The 24,924-nt window shown below is 41.0% G+C and overlaps 1 protein-coding gene across 1 annotated transcript in view; it reads left to right on the top strand.

The window, feature by feature from the left end:
• cdh23 (cadherin-related 23) overlaps positions 1–24,924 on the top strand; it is a 206,229-nt gene that overhangs the window by 93,096 nt on the left and 88,209 nt on the right. The window contains exons 10-11 of the mRNA XM_050070372.1: positions 16,413–16,525; positions 18,393–18,581. Coding sequence (XP_049926329.1) covers positions 16,413–16,525; positions 18,393–18,581 — 302 coding nt within the window. The remainder of the gene's footprint in view (positions 1–16,412; positions 16,526–18,392; positions 18,582–24,924) is intronic.

The following is a 24,924-nucleotide window of genomic DNA, read 5'->3' as shown; positions in this document are numbered from 1 at the left end:
GACTATAAAATAATGGGAAATTACTGAAATTTGAACTCTTGTGACTTATTTGTGTGCATTGAAGTCAGTGACTGTGTCTTCAGCATAGATATGACTGTTCCAGGGAAAGAGCCTCTTTTTCACCTGATATTTACCTTTTTGATCCAAATGTCTTCCGGTCAGGAGACATCTGTTTTACTAAGTTTCTGCAAGATGCCGGCTTCCGTTTGCTTACCTCTCCTCCTCCATTCTCCTGTTAAAATAAAACACAACACTTTTGACTCAGTCGCTGATGTAATGCCACTTTAATACCCCTGTAGGGTGGTCATTTTCATCACAATCAGGGTTTCGATCCTGAAGGACGAACAATCCCTCGCAGATCCTTCAGGTCTGAAACATTGATCTGTGTAGTGAAAATAAACTCCAGCTGGGAGGATTACAGCGCGTAGACTGTATCCTTTAAACTCTGCATGCCCCCTGTCGAGCCCAGAATGGCCAGGATGGAAGAACATCAGTGCCTCCAGTATTGCCAGCTGGCTGATAAGGGCTGGCACTGCCGCACCATGGGAATTTTGGGTGATGAAGATATTCATTGTTTTGCCATCTGCTGAGTCACTGCCTGACCTCACTGCTGAACGAAGGAATTTGACCCCATGTGTGCATGTGCACGCATGTGAGCATGTCATGTATTATTTGTGAGTATCTGTTTTTCAATGCATGTGTGCACAGTCCACAGCCCAGCCCACTTCTTCATGGAGCTCACCATAAACACTTTGCTCCCATTCACTGCACACACCTACTTAGTCTTACTTACCATCTGCTGCCACATGTTGTATTGTTGTGTGTGTTGTGTTTGCTGCAAAGTTGAAGGGCTGAGTTAAGCTCTAGAGGAGAAGAGCATTAAAAAGACATTAATTAGGTGTTGCGATGTATTCCCAGTCGTTGCAAAATCAAGAGTTATAGCACCGCACTAAGCCCTTATGGAGATGGAGCCTGTAGGCTTGATAAAATCATTATAAGTTTGATAGATAATGGAAGTTGAAGGGTGATGCAGTGCCAGTAGATAAAGGTGGGAGGGTAAGGTTGTCAGATGATTTTCTGTGCGTGTGTGTGTGTGTCTGTGTGTCTGTGTGCGCGTGCTTGTACATATGTAGTTTCCCATATGTCTCTGTCTATCTAGGCTCATGTGCTGTGCTGCAGTCAAATTAGTGTGAGGGCGTGCTTGTTTGCAGACTTAAGAGTGACTCCACACAACGCCTTCCCGCTCCTCGCCCCGAGTGTCCTCAGAGAGTGCAGCTCACTCCTGCGGGACTCGTCTCATTAGTTCAGTAATTAAGATAAACGAGGTTTTAATTGCAGCTGTGATTTATGCTAATGATTGTGGGACTCAAGATGAGGATTTCCTCTCCCTCCTCCAATCAGAGGGCGGATCTGGGATTTGATGTGTACAAGAGATAGCATCACAGCAGCGCTCTGCCTCCAATATTGCAGTTGTTATTGTTTGTTGTGATGGAGGAGATTCGGGGGGGGGGGGTTCTGGTATGATGTATCCCTTATTGGACCTCTGACCTACTGGTCTCATTATATATCAAAAGCTTAAGCTCAGTACTGATCAGAGCTTTCTGTAAGCTTTCTGCTTGTATATTTTTTTTTTTTTTACCCAAAATGCTCCAACAATAGCAAATTCTCCCACCATGAACAAACAAGGATATCACTCTGTGCCTTCAGTGTTTGTTGCCCTAAACAAACATATATATTGGGGAGGTGATACTGATTTAATGACCTTTTAATGACCTAATACTCCTCACTTTGGATGCTGCTGTAATTGCTCCTTATATTTCCTTGTCCTATAAACAGTGACACCTAAATGTGAGTCTTCTATTTAATGATGTAAACGCCTGCATGTCTCAATTGTGATTTACAGTATAATTATCAAAGCCTAAAGACCAGCTTAAAAGCTGCATTAACCATGTGATGTGTACTTCCCAAACTATTGAAACAAGCAAGATAAAAAATAATAGTTTCTTCACGTCTAATCCACCAGTAATCATGTTAGTATGCCTTAGATTGCTTAGGGGCATGCTGGACTGAAACTAAATCATGAGTGTGAGAGATTTTAGTGATTAATGAATGTGTAATTTCTGCAAGCCTTTTTATTTGAGAGAGCTTTGCAGAGTCACTGACAAATCATTATTGATCGGACAAAAGTTATAGAGGTGCTCTGGCAATTATCATTATTACCGAGCTCTCTCCTGGTACTGCTAATGTTTGGCCAAATATTTGATATGTGATCAAACTAAAATGGAAGGAGCCTCTGTCTGTCTGTCTGTCTGTCTGTCTGTCCGTCTGTCCTTCGATTTTCTCAACAACTGTTCATCCAATTGACTTCATACTTTTGCACCCAAATACCACACATACTCTAGCACTGATGCGAGGCGCAACTATTTCATGGAAGGTGTATTGCTCAGGAACCAAGGAGGCACAGTGTCAAGAGTGAAGTTTGGATTAAAGGTTCTCTAGAAAGGAACAAGCTGCAATACCAGGGGCCAAGTAATCGGCCCGTTCTGAACAGGCACGTTTTGAATGGTGATTGCAGTAGTAAAATCTTAATGCACTTCCCCTCATCTGAAACTCTCACCTGAAAGGACTTAACATTTTGTGTGTAACAAAAATGAGATCTTCACTTCATTACATTTTCTGAGTCAGTCGAATTTGGCCACTGGCAATATTATATCAAGTGATGCCTCTTACAATCCTAAATGTGCATTAAAGACCTGTTTAAAGGTTCTGTACTGGGCTCATGCTGGTAATTGGCCCATTAGGAAATGCAGGAAGGATAGCAGAAGAATTCCACAGGTGCTCAGGTATCTCTTTTGAGAAGCAACCAACGTGTTAAGGGAATCAAATATCTGCTTGCTCAGTCTTGTTTCACTGGTTGCTATGACTCCAGTCACTGTCGGTAATGTTAAGTGACCTTTTCCCGCAACAGTTCTAGTCTTACTCCAAGGATACATTTTTACAAAACATAAAGACCATGTAGTGTGTTGAGCCTTAGTGGTTTTCAAATAAAAAACAGTTTTAGCAATGGGTTTTTGCAGTGAGCTTGGATTCACAGGTACAGTGTATTTCAGCGTAGCTTTTGACAAGAGCTCCAGCAGCAAACAATCCCAAAACATCTGCTATTATCCACTCAAACCCACCTCTGAGGACGACCAAGGCAGCAACACAGCCTTGGTCAGTCTCACCAACACCAGCAACCTTGAGGGACTGACACTCCAAAGCCCAGACAGAGTCACTCTGGCACAATGTCCACACAATACATGCTCCTGAGGATGTCTTAGCTACATGGACACACACATACACATAACGAGATAGAGGGATAGAGGAAGAAGGTAAAATAAAAGGGATCAAATCACAGTATGATTCTTAAGAAATATGAAAATACCCCAAATTTGGGCCCAATAGTCGTAAAATTTACCTCTCTAAAAAGAGCATGTCTATCTGTGATTCCTATTACAGAGAGTTAAAGGCCAACAAGTCTTGTCCAAGAGTATTGCTGTCCGTTAGGATAAGAGTTAAGCCCTCGTGTAAACTTTGTGTAGCCTCTCCACTGTGCTGTAATGATAGTGTAAGAACAAGCAGAATAAAAGTCAGCCAAGCGTCTTGCAGAATGAAAGGACATCCCCCAAGCCTTTCATATCAGCCCCTTGTTTATCTGTGTGTGCTTGTTTCTATCTCTTTTGTCACACACAAGCACAACTAATCCCATCTTAAGCCCTTTTCCATCTCTACCCTTTTCTTTCCTTTTAGATGATTCTTCCTCTCTCATTGCATCGTCTCCGTGTTGGAAACTGCAGCAAAGATATTGTCCCAATGCCAACCAACTCCTAGTTCTCACATTCTCTTGCCTGACCGCATTGGATTTTAATTTGCAGCAACCCAAGCAGAATAATTGTCTAAATTGATAAAAGATGATAACTCATTTTTTTCTATTTACTAAAAAAATCCAACACTGTTTTGAAGTTTGTCAGAGGCTGCGGAGTGAGACCACATATTGTACTGACGCACAGACAAAGCGTAGCCACAGGCATCCACTGACTTCCTTGGCCTTTGTCTGGGACAGCATGTGAACACCCTGTCTGTACCCTGTCCAGTGCAGTGGATCTGAGGGAGATGACTGTCTTTGTGTACAAGCCTTCTCCCAGCATACAGGTCAGACAGGTATGGCCACGCCATTTCCTGCCTGGACAAACTGATAAGTAGTAAAGGCGATTATTTCCCCTCCTCTGCCTTTTCTCACATATCTCTATCCTTCAGTACTGCTACACCCTGATGCTCTGATTCCATACTACCTAACTCGTATCAGCAGGCATGCTGTAATATGGACAAGGCTAATACCTGTTATTCTATGGGGAGCTCTTATTGTGACTGCTGCATCGCTGGGATTTCTCCGGGTTTTCAATTAGACGCTCTGAGGCTCTCCGCAGCCCGTTGCTATGTAATCTCTTGGAGGAGGCAGATAGTCTGCGGGACACTGATCACAACACAATTCAAAGTCTAGTCGACTCCGGTAGAGCCTAGCAGTTGTGTTTACAGTCAAGTCCAGACCTCACTGGGCTATGATACAGGTCTCATACAACTGGTTTCCATCTTCATTCATTGGATTTAATCCAAACAGATTCCTCGGTCAGTCAATATACCACTGTTACATGCACTGTGCAATTCACACTAGAAATCCAGATTAAATATCTTACAACTACTAAGATATATATATATATATATATATATATATATATATACATATATATGTATATATGTTAAAAAGAAAACAGCAATGAAGAAAATAAGAAAAGATAAGATTACATTTACCAAGGTTCAGTCAGAATCCTCCACTCCGCCCTTGATCTCATTCGGCAGTTGTTGTCACCTCAAAGCAAATTTTTTTTAGCAACATTACATCCCTAACATATATATTCCAGCTTTATCTATTGGTGTTAGAGGTTCTCCTTTATTTTCATTTATCTGCGGGATAAAGGGGATACTGCTGGCTTTGAGAAATGTTATCCTAAGCTATCTGCTTCTGAACAAGCACATTTCCAGATGCCAAACCCAATTTCCTCTGCTTCTGTCTTCCAGCCAGCTGTTGTTTTGTACAGAGCGTGCAGAAACAGATTTGGATCGTCTAGCAAACTGCAAAAAATAAATAAATATATAAATAAAAAATCAGATAGTAGGGTAAATCCCAAGTACTGTAATCTACTCTTAGAGACACAGAAAAAAATTCTCACACACACGTGCACACACAAAGTGAAGAGATAAGACTACACTGCCAGCTCAATGTTCTGTTGAAAAGAGAAAATGTGACACCTTGAGCTGACAGATCAAAGCCTGCAATCAATATCTCTGAGTTTGATTATTTTCCACAAGACCTGAAGATTGTGGATCGATGCCTTTGTCTGTGAGCAGGTTGAGAATCAGTTTAGCTTTTACTGCGGCATCTGGAACCAAAGTCAACAGAGGAAGCACTCAGGAATGTGTAGTTTAGTTTGTTCTAAGTACAATAATAAATGGACAATTACTTAGTGAGAAGAGGTGAGATATTACGCTGCATCTTTGTGCCCATTATTGCAGAGATTGTTGTTCAGGTGCAGAAAGTGGTACGCCAATCTTAGTCTGGTGTTTTGCAAAAACACGACCATTTCAGCAGGTGGGAAGCAGGTGTGGGATCATAATGGGGCTTGGCGATAAAACAATGACAGGTAGCCTATCTCAAAATAATTTTCGTCAATAGATAAACCACAAATGTTTCATAATTGTGATATTATTGATAGAATTTTACCCATACACCGGGAGAGGGAGATGCTATGCATTTTAAATGCTAGGTGTGGCCACCAGTAAACAGAAGACGAAAAAGTAGAAGAAAAATACGAGATGAGCCACCCAGCTTATGTGTAGGTTACAACACTGAAGTGTATGCTATCATGTTAAAACAATGTTCAGCATGCTCATAGTTATTTTTATTTTGCTTGTTTTGACCACGGATAACAGCGCTGGGCTACCCTACAATTAAATTCACCACATAACATAAGCCAAGTCAGCTGTATGGGTAGTCGACCTCCCATACTACTTGCGGCTACATCCTTAAAATACAGTGACATAACGTGAATAACCAGGACTTCACGTAATGTGAATAAAGCTTTAATACATTGGCTCATCAGTATACATGATGTTTGCCTGAGTTACGTCAGATAGATTCTCATGAGCTATGGTCGTTGCTTAACAATGAATGATCCCACACTACTTCACAGTATCATCAAAATCGGTCTTTTGTCATAGTTTTGATTGGGAAATGGCAGAAAATAATACTGTACATTTAATACTACATAAAATAGTGACTGCAGGTGAAATTTTTCGTTTGTCTATTTATTTTCTTTACATTGTCTGCTAAAACACTTACAAAATGCCTGCACAAAGAGTTTAACATGCTCCCAGCCACAAGTAAGATAATATCTTACTTGTGGCTGGGAGCATGTTAAACTCATAGGCATATTATGCCTATTTGTTGTTTTATTTATTGGCATCATTTTGATCATAATTGTTTTGAAACCACCTCAGATACGTGACATGTTTCACTGTTTGGAAAGAGTCTGTCATGTCCTGACAATAAAGAATAGTTTGAACCACAATTTTTGAACCTGGTTTCTTCGACATTAACTCAGGAGCAAAAATCAGCCATAAAACTTGAAAGAAATAATGATTTGACATTTATTGTGACAATTGTTGATATTGATAACATTTTGGGCCATTTTGCTCAGCCCTAGGTTGTGGTCTAATCCTGCAGGTTCACTGGGTAGAGTACTTGGAGAGAGGGTGGCAACTGGGCAGATAACATAAATCTCCGACACCCTTTTTCACACAAAACATACCGACTTTGTATGGGTATGTGGGGTCACGGATGAAGAGCATTAGGTAAAGTATTACCCACCCTACAGAGATGTAAACAGAATGTAAACGATAACCACACAATTGACCTATGGCTAAGCCACGCCCCCCTCCACTCACTTGGACAAAATATCAACATTCAGTGACCAGCGCTATAGCCGGTGTCACAGTACACGGCATTTCGCAGGAGGCAATTGATGATTTTTGGGGACAAAACCAATCAGATTTCATTGAGAAGTAACCAAAAGGGCCTAAACTACGCATTGGAGGGATATATTCATCATTTTATTGTTGAGAAGGTTGATGAAAAGCTTAAATTACAAGCCAAAATTTACAGGTCCCAGTGTAAGTGTGATAAACCGCATCTCGTTGCCATCACCATCAAAGACAACAAGATAAAGGATCAGCATTGTTCCACTGAAGTTAAGGTTTTTGGCTCAGAATATGAAAAAAGGATAACGGCCTTTTTAACGTTTGCAAACCTTTGATATCTCTGCGATTACAGATAAGTTAATGAAGCTAAGCTCCAGAAGTAAACGTTCGTTTAACTAGAGCCCTTTTAGAGCTCAGTTCGGGCCCAAAAAATTCAGCCCAACCTGGCCCGAGCTCGTGCACGTTATGTCCGGGACTGGCCCGGCCCGTCCAATTAACTGTAATTATGGGCCCGAGCCCGATTAAGACCCGACATTTTTCAATAAGTTGGCTGTTATAATTAACGCTAAGGACACACCGAGCGCGTTAGTGCCGCGGAAGTCCTGTGAGGGTACTCGCAGGCACTTGACTGTCCACACAGGCAGCGCATTTCTCCTGCGCTCTCCGCGCCAGTTAAACATCGACTCCACTCGTCTGTTCCCGTCAGTACTCGTTTTTTCACTTCAACAGGTCATTTTAAACATGGGTAAGTCCATATTTTTATCGTTTTTTATAACATAATAAGTTAATGACAATTTGCCATTGCATGTCCATGTATTGAGCGTGTTGGGTAAACACTGAATGAATAGGGCATATTTTTTGGAGACACGGAAAGCCGCTGTCCCTCCCACTTATCTCAAAATAGGCTAATGAACTCCCACGAGGTGACATAATGAACAACGCAGCTGGGAGCTAACATTAGGCTAACTTTAGCTAACGTTAGCTAGAGATGTTAAAGATAAGTTTATATTTCTTTCCAGCAAAGTGACAATATGTTGCCTCAAACTTTTTCACAAACTTTGACACTTTGCTCAGTTGAGATGTGGTTTAGGAAAGGGTAAAAATACACCCCGTTGCCCAGCCTCTCGGAATACCTTGTGTCAAACGACACAAGGTATTTTTTAAACTTCAAATCTCCGAAAAAGCTCATAAAACTGAACAAAACTGACTTTCTGTAATGCATTTCAGTGGACGTCCAGACAGAGAATGTCCGAGTGTGTGGGAATGGCTATACGCACTGTGACTGGCTCACCGCGTTTGAGGGCGGGGCTTAGCTATAGGTCAATTGTATCCCCATCCTTTCTGACATTTTCTGTCATGCAAGATGTTTTTTCCTAAATCCCAGTCACATTAAAGGTAAGAGTTAAATGACTCAGATCGCTTGACACTATAGTGTACTGCACTGAGTCATAGTTGAATTCAGTCTTCTGAGAATTCTCAGGGGTGTGCCATTATGGCCACAGTCTCCACTGGAAAACTGGACTTGCTCTGCAGAAGATTGTACAGACACCATTTTGTAACAAGGTGGAGGACGCCATGAAAGCAACAGTGTAAGTGTGTCTAACCAGCTGTGTCAACCACACAGAGTGTGATACCTGGGCAAGAAAGCAAGTTGCTTTCATCTGCCGTGTATTGTCTTAGAATATTTGTCCTTGAACCTTTTTTTGAAGAAAAACTTTTGATGAAACTAGTTCATTGAGTATTCATGAAATGCAGCTTGTCTGCCAATGGCAAGACACCCACAGGGCCATTATCACTCTGCATCACACACACAAAAACACATACAAATGCACTGGTAGCTGTCATACAGGGGGGTGTGCGTCAATGCACAGATGAGCATGTGCACAAGCAAGTCAGTGTATGCGAGAAGCTGTTCATTTAGATTTAGAAGTGAGTGTAGTTTGAAGACAATAACTAAAACCTCATCATCAACATGATTTGCCTGTAGGCGTAATCCTTAAAAGTGACACTAATTTGTGTACATTTAGCAAAGTACACAAAATCTTAGCCCCGAGACTATGAGCACTGGCTGCATGCCATATCACATTACTAGAATGTTCCAGCGCCCCCATGGTGTTGTCACAAACTAGAGAAAACAGTTGTCACTGGCTTAGTCATGGCGATTACACTTGGAGAACTCCTGCTTCGGCTGTCCTCAAAAGCTCATTGCTCGGAGAAAGTCATTGTCATCCACTTGTCGCACGCCCGATTGAACTCATCAGATCAAATGCCTTATTTCTTCTGTTCTCTTGGGCAATCCCCGCATAATAACTACACATGTATGTTTTCCACTCATGCAACACAATACACTCCTGTTTCCAACCTCTCTGTTTTTCCCACTCTGTCTCCACTCTCCTGCTTTTTGTATGTGGAGTTGAGAATTTCAATGAGGAAACTGTTCTCCGTAAATGAGCCTTCATTTCATTGTTCATGACACAAAACTTTAAATGTGTTTGTCAATAGATAATATGAAATCCGTACCCGTGCTTTTCTTTATGCTTTGGTAATGCTGAGATTATTCAAAGTGGCAAATTATTTGGATTACTTTTATCTCGTAATTGTTGTATTAGCTATTGAAGCTATTGCACACATACAAAATTTGCACCACAAGGAAATAATGGTGTGAGTTTGTTTGTCTGTGCGTGCATGCTTTTGGGCATTTATTTAGGTGTGTGTGTGTGTGTGTGTGTGTGTGGTTATTGCGTGAGAGAGAGAGAGAGTGCATTTAAGTGTGTACTCCACACTAGACAAAATCATGGCATGGTTTCTCATTTTCCAGTCCAGTACTGTCGGTAATGTGAGAGCATGGCTAATCCCCCGGAGTCTCACATCATAGAATCAAACTCTGCCAGTTAGCACCACATGCACTCTGACACACACACACACACACACACACACACACATACACATACACACACGTGCATACAGAATTCAGAATAGAAATATTTTAACACACACGGAGCACATAAACACATCCACTAAATATGAATATCAAACGCTAAAATAGGAAGTGTGCATTTATTTGTGCTAAATTTGAGTGTGTGCATAACTGCGTGCAGCCATTTTCACCCCCTGGGGGTCTAATCACAGTGTCCTGGCAGATCACTGGAGAACACTTTCTATCAGCAATTAGAATATGATTATATTTTTCTCTCAGTGGGAGCTGTGAGTCACTGTGTAATTTCAGTCTGTGTCTCTGGTCAAGCTCGACACAGCAGAGCTGAGGTGGAAGGCCGTTCTGTGGAACCTGAAGCAGTGAGTCAAAGCCTCTTTACCGGATGCATCCAGAGAGTAGAACCAACAGTCGCTGTTACTGTGCACATGTACATTAGAGCACACCACTTATGTGCTTTTGCAGGTGTGTGTTTTTGTGTGTGTTGGTGTATAGACGCCACTCGTTGCTTGGCCAGGTGAGTGCCCAGTCGTCCGGGTAAGAAGCGGCTGTTGGAGTAGATTGGCATGCAAGTCAGTCCACTGAAGCTGACAAACCAATTTAGAGGCACGATGCCCACACTGAGTGGGTCTGAGTCTCTGATGTGCATTATCCCACCACCACCACCACCAATCATTATCAACATCAACCTCCTGCCTGCCCCCTCCCATCCAGGCAAAAAAGTGAATGTTGCAATGAATGTGTCAGCTTATTTTCACTGGTGCATGATGTAAAATGACAGGCAGTTTTCCCCAAGTTAAGTCTAACTGTGACAAACTAATACACCTAATAAGCAACTTGGCCCAAGCAGTTTCTGTAGGATTATTACATTGATTACAAAGGGTCATCGTTTTGCTAGGGAACATTCAATATTATCGATCTTCTGTTTCATGCTCTTCTTTTTTTCTGGGACTGAAATCCAAATTGTGAGACCATCCTCCCAAGAAATATGCAAGCATCAGTGCTTTCAGCAAATGGTCTATCTCAGAAAAACGACATATCTTCACATTCAAGACGAAGGTAATGCCCTCTAGCAGTGTAACATTATTATAGAGCCCCCCCTTTCAGCTGGGAGATGTGTTCGAGCACTGAGTTTTCTACATTCTATAAGCTTAAATGTAAAGAAAGGAAATAGTATTACACATTTTTTTCTTATTGAACAGAACATCACAACCTTGCACCTTTTGAATTCAAGAGTCTTTCTTTCACCGAATAAGACTAGCTTAATTGACTTGTTAACTCATTGAAAATGCACTTCATTCAAGCTCTACAGAAACGACAAATCTTTCAAAAAAAAAAAAAAGTCTTAGTCTTGTTTGTCATCTAGTTAGATGGTCCACTGCTCCAACAATTACCAGCTCTGATTTGTTTGAAATAATCCTTTAATTCACTGAGTAAAAATATGCTGTTTTTCTGCTTTGTCATTTGTGGCCGGCTTTTTTCTAGTCCTGTCACATTATCCCTACCACTTGCAGATGCCATCTTTCTCAGCTCAGCTGCCTTTTCCACCAGTAAATACTGACCTCTGGTGGCGCACGCTGTGCACTACAATGCAATACATCACCTCAATACAGCATCTCTGTATCAGTTATTATAAAGAGAAGTGTCTATATTTTTCATGGTATTGAAAATCATACTTTTGAGATCAGGGGCGTTGTTTCAGCAAAAGCTAAGGTATGACATTATGACATGACGTCACAGAGCTACTGATGATGGAGTTTCAAAAATATGAACTTATATAAAACTTGACCTGTCAGAAGTACATACTATGCTATTGAAAACTGTTTCAAAGGACATGAAGCTGTTTCTCACGTTCATAATACCTCATGTCTGCATGTAATGCACGACTTGGTGAGAGCAGTGAAATCATCGGACCTATTTTGGCGCATATTTCAGCACCACGGACAGCGAGCGGACGTTAATCATCATTAGTCATGTGTTTAACTTCGCAGAAAATAAAGAAAATAAATTAATTACAAGCTTATTTCTAGAAGATAACCAAGGGGTCCAGTGTATGACACACAGTAAAGGTCTCCAGAGACCGAAAATATAAGCTTAACATGCCGGCATGAAGAAAAAAAACCCACATACAATCAGACAGGCTTCAAGACATCATTTAGACAGGCTGTCTACAGCAGCAGAGCAAAATGCTTTTCCAACACACAGATAACTCACATAACTCATAACTCGAAGCGAAGTAGCGAACAATTTATTCAATAACACTCGTTTTTTTCTCCCGATTCCAAGGTATGGCAGCTGCCATACCTTACCATACCTAAATGACGCCTATGTTTGAGATGTCTAAACTGTCATACCGCACAAACCTAAACTGAACCAGTTTACAGTATATCACCCAGCCAGCCAAAAAGCCATTGAAATGTATAGGCGTATGCCCACTTCCTCTTCAGTAGCCTACCCATCTGCCTAGTAGTACACCCACCTCATCAGCTATGACCACACCAATGACTATAGGTGTATAATCAGAAAATAAAAATTGATTAAAAATTTAAACTGTGACCTGTAACGATTTTTGAATGCACAGTATGCATTGTTGTCCTGACCAATCACTCTGTAATACTCTCAAGTTTAAAGTATGATTTTAATGTAAATTGTCGGCATATGTGTATTTTTAGTTGGGTTTTAATCATGTTGGGAACTTGAGCATTGCAGGAGTCACACTGCATTCCTATTAACACTTTCCTCCAGGTTCACAATTAAATAGATTATGTAAGCTGGATATAATCATCAGTAGTTTTTGTCCCTTCTGCCTCCCTCCCTTTCTCCACCTTTTGGCCTCAATCCAGGCTAATTACCCAAGGGCTGTGCTCTCTCTGCTGGCCTGCCTCCCATCTCTACGCCCCCTCTGTGCGCTTTGTTCTGTAGCTTCCCTCCTCTCCATTCCAGGCTAGGTACAGGGCAATAATAGAGCAGGGAGTGGGGTGTGGGGAACACAGGCGCAGGTTAATCTGTTGACCCCAGCCGTTGTGCCCTGTAGACTTACCATCTGACCATGTTTCTCAGGAGTCTAGACCTCAGCTATAAACTATCTGAAAGAGAGTCATTCTTAATCCCTCAAAGTGCAGCGCAGGGTCCATAGTGTGCCCTACTTACAAAAATAGTACTGTGAAAACAATGTGAATTCAGAGGACATGCTTTTTGGCATGTAGGATTTTTTTTTACACTTTGAACAGTGTTACATGTACTGATCAGTGACTACATGCAGGAAAAAAAACTTTTTTTTAACACACAGTATTTTAAAATTTTCATATTTAAGCAAGTCAGAGAGCAGTTCTTGGCGTGTTGTTAGCTTTGCTCTCCACTCTAAATTTAGATCATTTCAGTCTAGAAAGTTGTGCTTCATTTTTAATGAACAGATGTTGTGTAGTATGATAGATGAAATAACACCTCTGCTTTTCACTGATATGTCTGAAATCTGCTCATATCAAATGATCTGTAGTAGACAATAGTGAATCAGAACCCAGATGTGGTGGTACATTTTTCCTCTGTCCTGTAATGGCTCGAATGACTTACATCTGTAGTATTCCCTTTTAAACCTGTCCTGTGAATATATTACTGGTATGATGACTTTATGTGTGTTTCAGGTTGACAAACAAAGCAGCAATGGTCAAAATGCAAAGCTGCAGTGCCGTTTTACTACTTTATGAATTTACTGCTTGTAGTGTAGCTTGTAGTTTATTCTCTTTATATTACATAAAGATTCTTTGTGTTTTTTTCTTGCTTTTTAAAACACATAACACCCCCTTCATGCCCCGTGTCCAGACTGAATCTAGATATGATTTAACCTGATTACATTTACACCTGTTTTTTTGTTTGTTTGGTTGGTTTTTTTTTAATATTTGCACATACATGTGTAAAGTAAGGATTCAAAAAAAAGTTTGAACATTATGCAGGACAGGGGAGAAGCCAAAAATGGCTTAAGAAGATAAAGATACCTCCCCGATTAAATAACAGTAAACATACCAAAAAAAAGAAAAGGATAAAAATAAAAAAAATGCATAATTGATCACAGGTTTAAGACTAAGCAGTAATACAGACTTTATAAAAAATGTACAAATTACAAAAAGTTTATGTATGCAAGCTGAGATGCATTACAAAGGAATCAATGAAGGGCTGTAAATTGCTGTGTGTTTTAATGAATATTGATTAAGGGACAAAATAGAAGACAAAACAGTAATACTTTATTAATAATGATATATACAGTGTCCACATTGAAAGCCAAATGAGATCTGATCGCGCCGTCCAGTTCAAACAACCAAACGCAGTCCGAACAAGCCCCGCCCCCGCCTGTAAACATATAATATGAATGAGAAAACGATTTTATTTTTATATTTTTTAATTACAGTTATATAGGGTGCATGTCATGATAATATCTACATTTTCAGAGACAATATTGGTATAGAAATAAAACAAATATTTTTCAAAAGTCTTTGCTAGTCCATATCTTTCTTTCTTATATATGTCAGAGCCACTCAGCAAGGTAGACAAGGTCGAAACAAGCCTACCTGATTGTAAGACACTGATTGACAAGAAGAATACATTACAGATGAGGGAGACACCCCAGTGGTGTCTACATCAGATGAGAGATAGACCATTGTGTGCCTTCAGCCTCAGGTGAGGGAGAGCCGTGTTTTCCACAAACGTAGTTGTTGTATGTAGATTGAAAACGTAGTTGCATTTAGATGTATGTTCAATGTGTTCACAAGGCGTCCCGGACCACCTCCAGAGGTGGATTGGCTCATCAGATCACGATTCGTCCTCAATGTGTTTTGAGTGCATTTACACCTGTACATTTTAATGTAGTCAGGCACTATCCAATGGCAATACGATTTCCACAGATGCATATCAGTGCAGTTTGTTAAGAGATTCCTATTTTCAGCTTTATAACCTGGTAACTATTGTGTATATATCCACATATTTTTCTACTTTTACATAGACAGGAAATGATTTCACTGAGAATGTTTGCTCTTTTTTCATTCAGAGATTATCCTGTTAAATATACAGTATGTGGGAGCACAGAGGAGCTGCTGGGCTGTCAGAGCCGTAAGAGCGGTCTGTATTAACAAGACATAAGTGAATTAGTTCCAGGTGGACTTGACTGTCAGCGCCCTCTCATACAGCTCTGTCTGCTCCATTGTTTGCTCCACTGAGCAGATCGCTCTGATAACATTCTCATGTATGAACTGCCACTATCTCTAGATTGCACAGGGGCTTCTTCAGGTCTCATGCAACACATGTGATGGGCATAACAAATCACAATAAGGTTGTGAAGGTGTTGTGTGTTTTTTAATGGGACTTATTTGACTTGATGGAGGGAATAGGTTGGGTGAGTGGGTGAATGACACCGGCCAATGCGGGGGGTGGGGGGGGGGGGGGGGTGCATTAACAGTGGAGAAGTGAGGGCGATTGGGTTTATTTTCACTTATTGTCTCCATCTGCAGGGTGCAATTAGCAGGCAACAGCCACAAGATGCCTGAGAGAGAGTGAGACTGAGTGTCACGGTAGAGTTTGAGAGAGGTGAGAGGAAACTTAATGAGAAGGACTGTAATTTTAAAAAGAAGAGAGGGAATAAGAAAATATGTGAAGAGGACTCAAGTGGGTCTCAGTCTAATATTTTAACCTGTGTAATCGAAGTGAATAGAGAACACCAGGCACACTTGAACTTGTTAATGAGAACAGTGCAGCGTTCATAATTTGAATCGCTCCTCTTTGAAGAAGTGCATGGACTATGACAAAGTTAATGCAATTCATCAGCCCATGTAAAGTGATGTAGTTCAGGAGGATTGTGCAGTGTGCTAACACAGTATCAGTCTTGTGTGCGATCATATTGTCTTGAGCTTTGAATAAGCGTTTTAGAATTTTGGGGCAATATTGTATCCTCAGCAGAAGCTTAGCTTATTTCAAGTAATTAAATAAGCATACTGGATTTTCAATATTGAAAGTGAATTAAAATCATAATGCAACTTGAATTCAGTAAATGTGAATTGACTGTAGAAGAGACAGAAGGAGGGGAAGCTGACAAAGAAACAGAAGCAGTGAAAGGAGGGCAGACGGTGACAGATGAAACAAAGGGATGCAGGAGAGGCAACTTGTGGACGGGTTGGAGGTGGTGGGTCAGCCAAAGGCAGGTAGAGAGACAAAAGACAGCCCAGCAAAAGCCGTATCCATATTGCATGAAATAGAGACATGCACATAGCTCATCCAGCGCCTTCCTGTCCAGAGGCTCCCAGGTGCATCCCAGGGGTTATGTTGAATTATACACAACGCCAGTTTCGTTTGTCCCTCTGACTTTCTTATCTCTGTCTGTCTTTCTCTCTCCCTCCATCCATCCATCCATCCATCCATCCAGGGAACACCAACAGCGTTTTTGCCCTGGACTACATCAGCGGGTCCCTGACAGTGAATGGCCAGCTGGACAGAGAAAACCCACTCTACTCAGCAGGATTCACTCTCACTGTCAAGGTGAGCTACTGACTGGGGGTGGCGGGGGGGGAGGGCAGCTGAGGGGTGGAGGGACTGTCGCAGCCAAGAGAAGGGATCGAAATCTGTTTCGCCGTTGGATCAAAAGAGGGCTTTGATATGATAGTATATTAAATCAATGCAGTGTCTGGGTTTTATATAGCCTCAAAAGACCTGCTAAATGCAAGACTTCACTCCCAATTCACACTGTACATATTGTGACAGTCTTTGAGGTAGATACACACTGCTATAATTAAGAAAGATTTCAAGGTCAGTACTTTGTTAAACACTGACTAAATGCGAGATCCTGCAGTACTTTATATGTTTATAGACGCTGTGTCGAATATGACCCAGACAAATTCAAGTTCCTTTATTGGGCTTGTCAGTGAAGACGTTTGTGTTTGTGATTCTGTGATAATGTTCCCTTTAGGGGCTTGTGTTCAGTGAACAGCCAGCAGCCAGGGAGGACAGGAGGAGCAGAGGAGGACAAGATAAAGGAACAGGATTTAGAGTCCTCTTCAATGCTCAGGGTTCCTTTGTTCTTCCCTCTTTTCCTTTTTTCTTGAGTTTGAAGCAGGTGCAGCCGCTGAATCCCTCTGTCCCTCCACTGAGCCTAAAATCTATCGCACTTGGCTTTTTAGCATGTCAGTCCTGCCCTCTCACCCCACCCTCGGCCTTCCCACCTTGTCCACTCCACCACTTTTCTTTTTCCTTGTCATTTCTTCTCTTCCAGTATTGTACACCAAGTGGTTCCCACGGGGTGTGAGAGGGTGCGTGAAATGGATTTCCAAGTGCAACTGAAAGTGGAAGGATTTGCGATCAAAGACATAGTTTTTCCCGTGTAACTGCAATGTTACGTTTGGGGATTTTGATGGCATGTCAAGTCAAATCGTTTGCACCTGTACATCACAACAAATGGCCTTTTAAGAGCACCTAATAGCCTCACTAGCACTCACGTATTTACTCATGCAGCTGCTGGTATTGCTCATAACAAGCAAGTTGTATGACATTTTTTATGAGAGATACAACATTGAGATACAACTGGCTCTGAGGTTTAATACAAAAAAAGATGCTGGCTTACATATTCCAGCCTCAGTCTATCTTTTTAATTGAAATCAATAATTACAAAGAAGAAAAGTAGAATAAGCGAAAGTGCTGAAAACTAAAAAATGTCGCCCAAAATGTATTTATAAGATATGGATTTTTTTCCCTCTACATTTTCTCTCCCCCTCTCTGCTTGTGCTTTCTTAGGTGGTGCTACTATTGATTGCGGTGTGCCATAGTAATACAACTAATTTCTCAACTTCAGGGAGCTTAGATAGTGCTGAGCGTGTGGAGGTGGAGGTCAAATGATTCAGTGGCGTTGGGACGAGAGAGGCTAAACTACCTTGATTACCCAGAGACCAGCATGTTGTTCTTGCCTCTGCTCCTATTGCTTCTCCTATTGCTTGTGACACTCTTCCATCAATAAAGGACCACAGCTGCCCATTCCTATCTTTCTCTCCTATTTTTTTCATTTCAGAAGCCTCACATCTTCGATACTCAGGCAGCCAGAAACGGGGAGAGTGTGTAATTGTGTCTTCTCAATGGGACTCCTTTCTCCCAAATCCCATTGTGTGTATGTATGTGTATGTGTGGATGGACATGTCCTGGCCCTCTCTTGGCCTCACTTTGAGCCTATTTCTATGATTGCTTTGAGTCCGTCCGTCCACCTTTTGATCCAATAAATGAACAGTTGTAAATACCTGGCTGAGATTGCGTGCGGACCACCTCCATCCAAAATGACATTTTCGGTGCAATCAAATCTCTCTCTCACTCTCTCTGTCTCTTTATCTCTTTCTCTCCACTTCCCCCGGTTGCTCTCTATAAGGCCACAGAGTTGAAAGATGATCGCCGTCCATCTGACGCGACAGTGATGACCACCTTTACCATCCTGCTAATTGACAAGAATGACAACGCACCAAAGTTCAACAGTTCTGAGTATCGTGTTCACATCACCGAACTGGCCCAGGTGGGCTTTGCCCTTCCCCTCTTCATCCAGGCTGAAGACAAGGACGAGGTGGGTGGATTTCATCCTGATGGCTGACACAGTCACAACATTGTTACATTGGGCTGATACTCTTATCCAGATTAGGTTGCAATGATACCATACTGCCTCTGTATCTTACCATTTTTAGTAGAGATGTCTCATGCCGATCCTAAGAATTCATATCCGGACCAATCTGGGCATATTTTAATGGATCGGTATTGGACGAGATATCGCTGATCAGAATTTGACCCTTTCTTTACTGCACTCAGCAGTTCTTTCTACCAAAGCCTGCTAGTATGTAAGTGCTGTTCTCCTTTACTCCTTTAAGTATTTTACTATATGCAGGTGAAAATTAAAGTATGTCAATGTAAAAATGTCTCTGTGAAAGTACCTCTGAATTCAGACACAGGGGTTGGCAACACACACTGATTTGCTGAGCTCCAACACTAACGAATCTCCTATCTCTGATTGTCGCTTTCACTGGTTAAAATGACAGATGTAGCCGGCAGCAGTTGATGGAATTAACGTTAATTCCATGAGTAACTTGATGACAGGCCAAAATGAAACTTTCTGTTGTCTGCTTAAAGTAATGTCTGCAGCTGTTGTCTGTCAGAAATCATTTGTGAGGGAAGAACCTCCACAGTGAAACACTGAGTGTTTTTGTAGTCCCAACAACACATCCTCTGTCTTGCTATGGGCTGTCAATCTCGTTTTACCTCATGGGTCACATACAGCCCAATTTGATCTCAAGTGGGCCATACCAGTAAAACCAATAAATAGTAACGTGTGAATAACAACATCACCAGAATGTTCTTTCTTTTAGTGTAAAAAAGTACACTCTGAAAATAGTCATCCATTTACAAAAGGGACGATTAACAAGCCTGAGATGTCTAAAGAAAAATAAGTGCAGTTTCAACCATATGCCTCAGATTGTCCACATTCAGCCAATCTGCTACTTGCTGTCATTACATGCGCATTTTTCCATACATTTCCACTCCTGTGTAGTAACGCAGGCATCACCACACCAAACTAAAGTGGAGGCTATTAAGGAAGCAGGTTAAGTTATCCCCTGCCTTACAAACCATTTACAAATCAATAATTTTCACAGTGCCTTAGCAATAGGGTTCCAATAAGGTGTATGTTTGACACCCATGCTCTAGTTTATCGCTTCGTGTCAATCCCAGGAGTCTTTAACTCGTTAGATATTCATTAATTGTATCTATAATTTAAGCTTATAAATGCAATAGTTTTGAACTAGGACCTTCAGTATTTGGATCAAGTAGCTTGCGGAAAATAAGGTGTGTCAGCTTAAGTTGGCTACAGATGTTATTTCAGTGTCAACATTTAAGTAAATAGAAGTATCAGATCAGACTCTGTTGGCAGATGCCCAGTATTAAAGGACACAGATCAGGATCAGGGCCAGAAAACGTAATCATACAAATAGAGTTATTATTATTATTAATGAACAACCTGGCATTCCCAGGGACTGAAGAAGTACCTCAGAGACTAACAGCTGGCAGTGACACAAGGCATCAATGAAGGATTCATTAGTCTCATTTGCAAGACATTTTTCACTCTGTATTCAATCAGATAAGATCTCTCTACAGAGGCGAGTAGGACAGCTACATGTGAGTGGTGTGTATTTTGTGTTGTCATTTCTAGGTTTCGATTTATCTGGTTTATAAATGCAGCAGCCAAAAAGAACATCAGCCACTCTATGAAACAAAGTGCACGGCAGCTGTGTGTGTGCGTGCGTGCGTGCGTGCGTGCGTGCGTGCGTGCGTGCGTGCGTGCGTGTGTGGACTGTCAGCGTGGTCTGTCAGCAGCAGTGTACAACAACACGCTTTAGTGTGCTTTAGTGTGTCCGCCACTTCCCATTAGTTGTATCTATCATCCTACTGTGGTGACACACACTCAGACACTAACACACACACACAGAAACACTTTTTCACTTTACGCTTGCTCTGCCACTCTGTCTCTCTCTTACTTTCCCTCTCCATCTCTCACATGTGCACATGCTCGCTCACACCAGCGCATTGGACTCGACTACAATTTAATTTGCTCTGGAAGAGATGGGATAGAGCATCAAATTATACCTAACGAGGAAAATCAATCACCTAGGGTGCAGATAAGCCGAAAGCTAGTCAACTCTGATTGATTCAGGCACAGCAGCCGCCAGGGTGGAATTTGACAGATAACTGCAAGTCAAGTGGATAGAGAAAAAGGTGGAGAGTAAAGAGAGACAGACATGAGGAGAGGAAAGGAAAGGAGGAACTCTAAGAAAAATGGTTGGACAGAAAGTAGCCTGCAATGGAGCAAAACTAGAAGTCTGAATAATTGGTGAAGCGAGAAGAAACAGAGAGAACGGCAGACGGAAGAGAAAGGAAGCACTTGAAGGAGCGATAGGAGGAGTATTTAGTTGCAAGTCTGTTTATTTATTCCAAGGATGGTGTGTTGCAATGGTGAGGGAGAGACCACGAGTGCATTGCTGTACGCAGGTGGGGTGACGACCCAGACACCTGGCATGTGATAAGAGGTCCCTCTGTGGGTTACCACCCAACATTTTACCACTAGCAAAAGCAGCACTCAGTCTGAGGAGGTACCCTGCCTCAAAGCATTACAGTATCTCCATGATAAGATTGCTCACCACAAATTGAGGAATAGCTATGGTAATTCTGAGATGGTTTTAATCAGATTCACCATAGATGCTGCATTAGAAAGCACTCCCTCAGAAGCAGTCTCTTAGCAGCCACGGCTCACTGCATATTTGTCATAAAACTAAATGCATCAGGAAGATCCCAGAGAAATCGGATTTTATGCAAAAATGAAAAATGCAGTTGTGTTCCCACACTGTGTGCTGGAGACTTAGAAATTCCCTGCTCTCTACCAGTGCTGGATTGTAACACTGATGCCAGTACTCCACATATGCGTCCATTCCAAGGAGTAAAATCTAGGAGACGCACTTTTGTATTGCACTTTTGTATTGCTGTTTTGATCCTTTAAACCTGTATGTCAGTGCTGCTACACACACTCGTTCACACTCCGCTACACCTGTGCTTTAATCTCACTTTTTCCAAGTGTGAGGGATTATAGGCAGACGTTTCATTTCTTAGACTATGACACAAGTGGTAGTTACCTCTCTCTCTGCCTGTCGCTCCCTTCACATCCTCTTCTGCTCGGTTAGCATCTATAAAACTTTTGCTGGTGGAACTTGTCACTAAACTTTGTGGCAGTCGCGTCTGACAGGGTGCTTTTATTGGGGGCTTCTAAAGGCAGAAGCAAATGGACGGGCAATTACGTTTATGGGCAGTTTGAGGTGACATCCCTGCATATTGGATGGTCTTTTAAATAGGAGTCATCAGCCACAATGGTTCTCCCAGAGATGAAAACAAAAACAAGGGGGCTATTTCAACCGCCAGCATAATGCCAATCGACCACCGCACCCGTCTTCCTCTGTCTGCCACAATGGCTACGTGATTGGCCGCCCTGCAGCTCTATATATAAAGACAGGAGGGATCTAGAGATGTTTTCTCAGCTAAAGACAGCCACAGGCTTCCCGGGTCTGTGATGTCATTTTGACCCTGACTTGGTTTATATTTACTCATGATGCCTTCGTACTGTGTGATTTATCTCAGGCAGAGAAGTAAGAGAAAGATGAAGTTTATAGGTCTTTTTTTTAGAGGTTATGCAGAATTTAACTAAATCACTTATCAAATGGTACTAGCCTCGCCATCCAGACCCACCTGGTTATACAGAACATAATATTTCTAAATCAGGCTCTATGCTCATAATTGAACATTGTTTTTTTTTTATCATACATTATAGTGAGCCTGAAACCAAACCCAGACACGTGCATCTGTATTGAGGTAGATAGTCATGGTTGTCATCAGGGATCACATCATCACTTCTTTTCTCCTTTATACAACACACACTGTGACTATTAAAGCACACTGTTACAACCAGGCTTGGGTAGTAACACATTACATGTTAGCAGGATTATGTAATCAAATTGCACAAAATAAGTAACTATAATCAGCCCAGACTGCATTTGAAAAAAGTGTAATTAGATTAGTTACATTCTCAAAGATTATTTGATTACGTTTTGATTATATCTTTTTAAAAAAATGCCAATTTAAAATATATTCATTATTTTTTCAGGAATAGCAAAGCTTCAATAACTAATGAAAAGTGTGTCTGATTTACAGGGATTTCTGGATAATGGAGTTTTTATTCCTTTTTATTTACACTGAAAATGAAAGATACACATTTTTGGTAAGTGCTCCATGTGGCCTTTGATTAAGAAATGGCAGAAACGAAAACACAAAAGAAATAGCATCCCATGTTCTCGAATACACACAGTACGCTTGTAGTTTGTGCCAGTACTGTTTTTATAAGAGTAATTTCATTTGACCAGCTGTAAATGTTGAATATGCTGAATGCTTTTTATTTGCATTTTGAGATGTTGAGAACAAAAATTTTTGTGGCTGCGTCCATTTTACGTATAACGTGCAATAGTTTTATTGTTTGATTTTGAAGTATTCCAGAGGTATTCAGATCAGGTAACATTTTTTTGTAATCAAGTGGATTACATTACTAATTACAAAAATTGCCAATTGCCATGTTATTTGTATTCAGTAACTAACTACATTTCAAAGTAATCTGACACAGCCCTTGTTTAAACCATCTTCACAGGCTGGGTGATCATCCCAGTCACATATACTGTGTACAGCTCTGCGGGCAGTGCATGGAGATATACTCCATGTTGCACTCAACTAGCCATTTACATAATGTGAAACAGTACAGTGAAGCTTTTTGTAGTGGAGATAAAGAGGAATTCGGATGAGGAGACATGATTAATGTGTTGTTATGGACCATCATTTGATTCTTAGGTCTGCAAAGCTCTCGAGGTCAATTGTGTACTGGACCCTGAAACAATGTGAGGGTTAGCGTCCCCCTTCTGTTAACAGCAAATTTCTTTATAATTGTTTCTGTCTAAGTGTTCAACACTGTTTATAATGTAGTGAACTCATGGGATTGTACACAGTATAGAGCTGTGTATTAGTAAGAATCTGGCGTTGTGATACAGGGGTTATGATTCAATACATTGCAATATAATACTGTAAGCAAGGCGATATATTGCAATTTTTTATGTTTAATTTTATAGAACGAAAGCGCAATATTGATCAAATCTGAGTTAAAAAGTTTTTTTAGGCAGAACAGTGAGATCTGCATTTGTATTTATTACAGTCCCTGTGGCAAGCTAGTGATATGTTGTTACGTTGGAGTGGAAAGAGTTAAACGGCCGAAAATAGGTTACAACACTGCTGTCTGCCAGTCTAGGGCTTAAACACAACACAAAATGACCCACTGTCATAAATCTTTGCATGTAAACTATTTAAAATAGAAAATTGATACAGTGTTTAGTTAATCAATACAGTATCGCAAAACATACAATCACGATACTCAAGTGTATCAACATTTTCTTAGACCCCTAATACAGTTCACAGTATGCAGCAAACATCAAGAAACATTTTGCACACAACTGATTAGAGTAAATGGAGCTGTTTTCCCTGCTGATGCTGACTGTGAAGAAAACATCTATTATTCACTGCATTTTGTTTAAAAAACACGCAGAAACGCAAACGTGTGACTCATGTAGGTACTGCTCTGGAAAATCTAGGCATTTGAGTCACTCAGGTATTTACCCTGTACAGTTATCTTGCCTCTCAGCATCACAGCAGTGTACGACAGCACGCTTTAGTGTGCATTCGTGTGCCCGCCACTTCCTATTAGTTGTATCTATCAGCCTACTGTGGTGACACACAGTCGCACACAGTCAGATACCAACACACACACACACAGAACTCTGCCACTCTCTCCCTCCCTCACATGTGCACATCTAAGATTTTGTTTTTCTAAACTCTGCCCTATTATGTTAATAGTTTGTACTGTCAGACTAACACAGTAGCGTGACCTCTGACCTCTTACTACAGGTTGCTTGTTAAGTTTATGTTTATTATTATTTTACTGTCACAGTCAATGTTGATAATTCTGGGTACAACAATCATCAAAATGCTCAGGATTTTGATGCATCTATAGTTCCTTTCTGTATATTTATACAGTGTCTGTACCCTTGATATAAACTGTATCTTTTGTCCAATCATTTTTCATAAAAACTCAAAGGATTTACCGTAGCAGATTTTATCATCTACATTCTTCACTAGTAGGTTAGACAGAGTATATACAGTGGTGTGAAAAAGTGTTTGCCCCCTTCCTGATTTCTTACTTTTTTGCATGTTTTCCACCCTTAAATGTTTCAGATCATCAAACAAATTTAAACATTAGTCAAAGATAACACAAGTAAACACAAAAT

This window comes from Epinephelus moara, chromosome 19, assembly GCF_006386435.1.
Source record: "Epinephelus moara isolate mb chromosome 19, YSFRI_EMoa_1.0, whole genome shotgun sequence".
Lineage (NCBI taxonomy): Eukaryota > Metazoa > Chordata > Actinopteri > Perciformes > Serranidae > Epinephelus > Epinephelus moara.
Note: the sequence above shows the minus strand (reverse complement) of the source record. Positions and strands in the feature narration are given on the sequence as shown.